The 2,941-nt window shown below is 37.4% G+C and overlaps 1 protein-coding gene across 1 annotated transcript in view; it reads right to left on the bottom strand.

The window, feature by feature from the left end:
• LOC106868019 (transient receptor potential cation channel subfamily A member 1) overlaps positions 1–2,941 on the bottom strand; it is a 143,923-nt gene that overhangs the window by 49,090 nt on the left and 91,892 nt on the right. Inside the window, exon 12 of the mRNA XM_052970331.1 lies at positions 1,646–1,760. Within this exon, the coding sequence (XP_052826291.1) occupies positions 1,646–1,760 (115 nt within the window). The remainder of the gene's footprint in view (positions 1–1,645; positions 1,761–2,941) is intronic.

Raw genomic sequence — 2,941 nt, 5'->3', positions numbered from 1 at the left:
AATACCTATTGTCATAGGTGCCCTGGGAATGACAGCGAAACGGGCTGATTACTACCTAGCTCAGATACCAGGAAACCCCAAAATGGCTGAAGTTCAAAAGATAGTGCTCATGGGAACTGCCCATATCCTACGTAAAATACTGTCTATGTGATCTCAAATTTTAAAGCAAACACATAATTTTCTTATGGTTTCTTAAACATTCACTTGAACAAAACTGTACAAATCCAAATATATGGTACCCTAGGCATAACACCTACATGAACTTCTAACTTGTTGTCTCTTGAGGTCTCTGGGTGAGACTTGGATCCAACTTGTACAAATGCAAAACAAAAGTCAAACATAAAATAATAATAATGATAACAACAACAACAACAACAGTAATAATAATCCTTTTACAGGAAGCACAAGGCCTCAAATCTGGGGGATTACATCGACTCCAGTACGTAACTGGTACTTATTATCGACCCCGAAAGTATGAAAGGCAAAGTCGACCCCGGCGGAATTTGAACTCAGAACGTAGCGGCATACGAAATACTGCTAAGTATTTCACCTGGCGTGCTAACGATTCTCCCAGCTCACCGCCTTCTTAATAATAATAATGATGATGATGATGATGATGATGATGATGATGATGATGATGATGATGATGATGATGATGATGATGATGATGATGATGATGATGATAATAATAATAATAATAATAATAATTTCTTTTATTTGCCAACAGAGCGACGGATGAGAGGTACAGTATGATGTGGGGATGTACAATGAATTGAATGATTAAAAAAGAAACAACATAAATATAGATGGTATACAGTATCAAAAATGTAGATGATGATGATGCAATCCTTGTGATATAGAAGGATCTCTTGGGTCAATTGCAGAAACTCCGTATACAAGATCTCACCGAACAATAATTTTGCTCTCCAGCTTATAAGTCTATACTTATGAGTGGTGCTATCCACTCTTACCATTTTCTCAACTATTACGTACCTTTCAACAAATTCACTCGAGGACAGAACCTCTATTTCCACTTTCACCTGCTATCTCGAATGAAACTTGTGGTCGACAAGAACCTGTCCTCGTATCAATCAAGTCCCTGTCCTCATATCAATCAACCACGTCCACTATAAAACCTCACTTTAGCAATCAAACAGAGGAAAACTACCTTCTCTGTCTGACTTTAGCCAGACAGGCGGGCGAGGGCAAGCATCACCATAAACTTGGGGAACAGCCGGGTCCACCTCACATACGACAGTCGCTGTTCTACATGACTCTACAAGTCAGCAATAGTCGGACATTGAAGGAGTGCATGCAAAACGATTTCGTTGCTCTGCGCGCATCTTGGACACGACCGTCTAACATTTCCGAGTTTATCACGAACCGGTGGGACCCCTCAGTAACACTCCCAAGCAAAAGACTTTTGGAAATTACCCAAATTACCTTTGCTTTTCTATTGGATAACATCGGTGTGGAGAAGCAAGACTGGTATGCATGGGCGACTGCTGGTCTTCCATAAAAAAACCTTGCCCGAACTTGTACCTCAGAGGCGAACTTTCTAGGTGCAATCCCATGGTCATTCATAACATAAGGACGTTTTTACCCGTTACCCTTACACCTAGTTTATAAACTGTATCTGACTTACCCCATCTGCATTTGTAGCGTTCATCAGATAACAGTGGACATTTAATAGCAATGTAATACTTTGCGTATAACCGTTGGCGGCAGCATGGTGGAGAGGAGAATTATTTCTATTGTCTCTGAAAAACGAAATGAATATATGAGCTAAGGATACGACTTCAATGCTTTTAAACACTATCATCAACTTCAATATTTTTGAAATCTCCTTTAGATTTTTATCGATCTCAACTGTTTGTCGACCTATTAATACAAACGGACAAAACATTAATAACAATGGTTATTGCCTGTTGTAAGCCTAAACAGAAACCCAAGCATATATACATGCAACATGTATGTATGTATGTATGTATGTATGTATGTATGTATGTATGTATGTATGTATGTATGTTATTGACTTTATATGTCAGCACAGAGCATTGTTAAAACCTATTGTTTTTAACAGCTGAGATAATTTGTCAGTAATGGCCATCTTCGTCTGCGAGTTGATAGCCACCATGTACGTATGTATGTATGTATATATGCATGCATGCATGTATGTATGTATGTATGCATGTATGTATGCATGCATGCATGTATGTATGTATATGTCTCTTCCATTTAAAAATTTTTATAAATCTTCCATTGAGGAGGGAGCCGGTTTCCAACAAAGATACAAGGCTCCATCTTTGGGATGTAGTTAACTTAGACAAATTCACATTTGGAACTTGAGAAAAGTCTTGCATATTTTTACAGTTCCACTCACAGATTGTATTTGTAATGTACGGATAAGCTGGTCGATTTCTCTTTCTGAAAATCTCATTTTAACCAGATTCTCCTTTAAGCATTTACTAACAAAGCCTAGTACTCCAATTATTATTGGTATGAATATGAATTCATAGTCTGGATATAGAAGATGGAGGTTTCGAAGCAGTTGTCCGTAGATATCCTCATTTTCTTTGATTTTCAAAGAGATATCTATATGTATGTATGTATGTATGTATGTATGTATGTATGTATGTATGTATGTATGTATATGTACGTGTGTATGACGTTTCTTTGAGTTTTATTCAAGTTCTTCTTCAAAGAGTTCAAGCCGGTCGCTAACAAAGCGACAAGACTTTTAGAGTTAAGAAAGTTCCTGTTTGTAAATATGTGGTTGAGTTGGTGTGCTAGTTGAATATTTATGTATGTATGTATGTTATCAATCAGTTTCATTTCTGTATTTCTTGTCCATAGAGAAAGAGCCGGACTCTAACATAGATTCAAGGCTCCTTCATTGGAACTTTTATCAACATCATCTAGGTATTTGTGCATATGTGTG

Source organism: Octopus bimaculoides, chromosome 9 (assembly GCF_001194135.2).
Source record: "Octopus bimaculoides isolate UCB-OBI-ISO-001 chromosome 9, ASM119413v2, whole genome shotgun sequence".
Taxonomy (NCBI): domain Eukaryota; kingdom Metazoa; phylum Mollusca; class Cephalopoda; order Octopoda; family Octopodidae; genus Octopus; species Octopus bimaculoides.
Note: the sequence above shows the minus strand (reverse complement) of the source record. Positions and strands in the feature narration are given on the sequence as shown.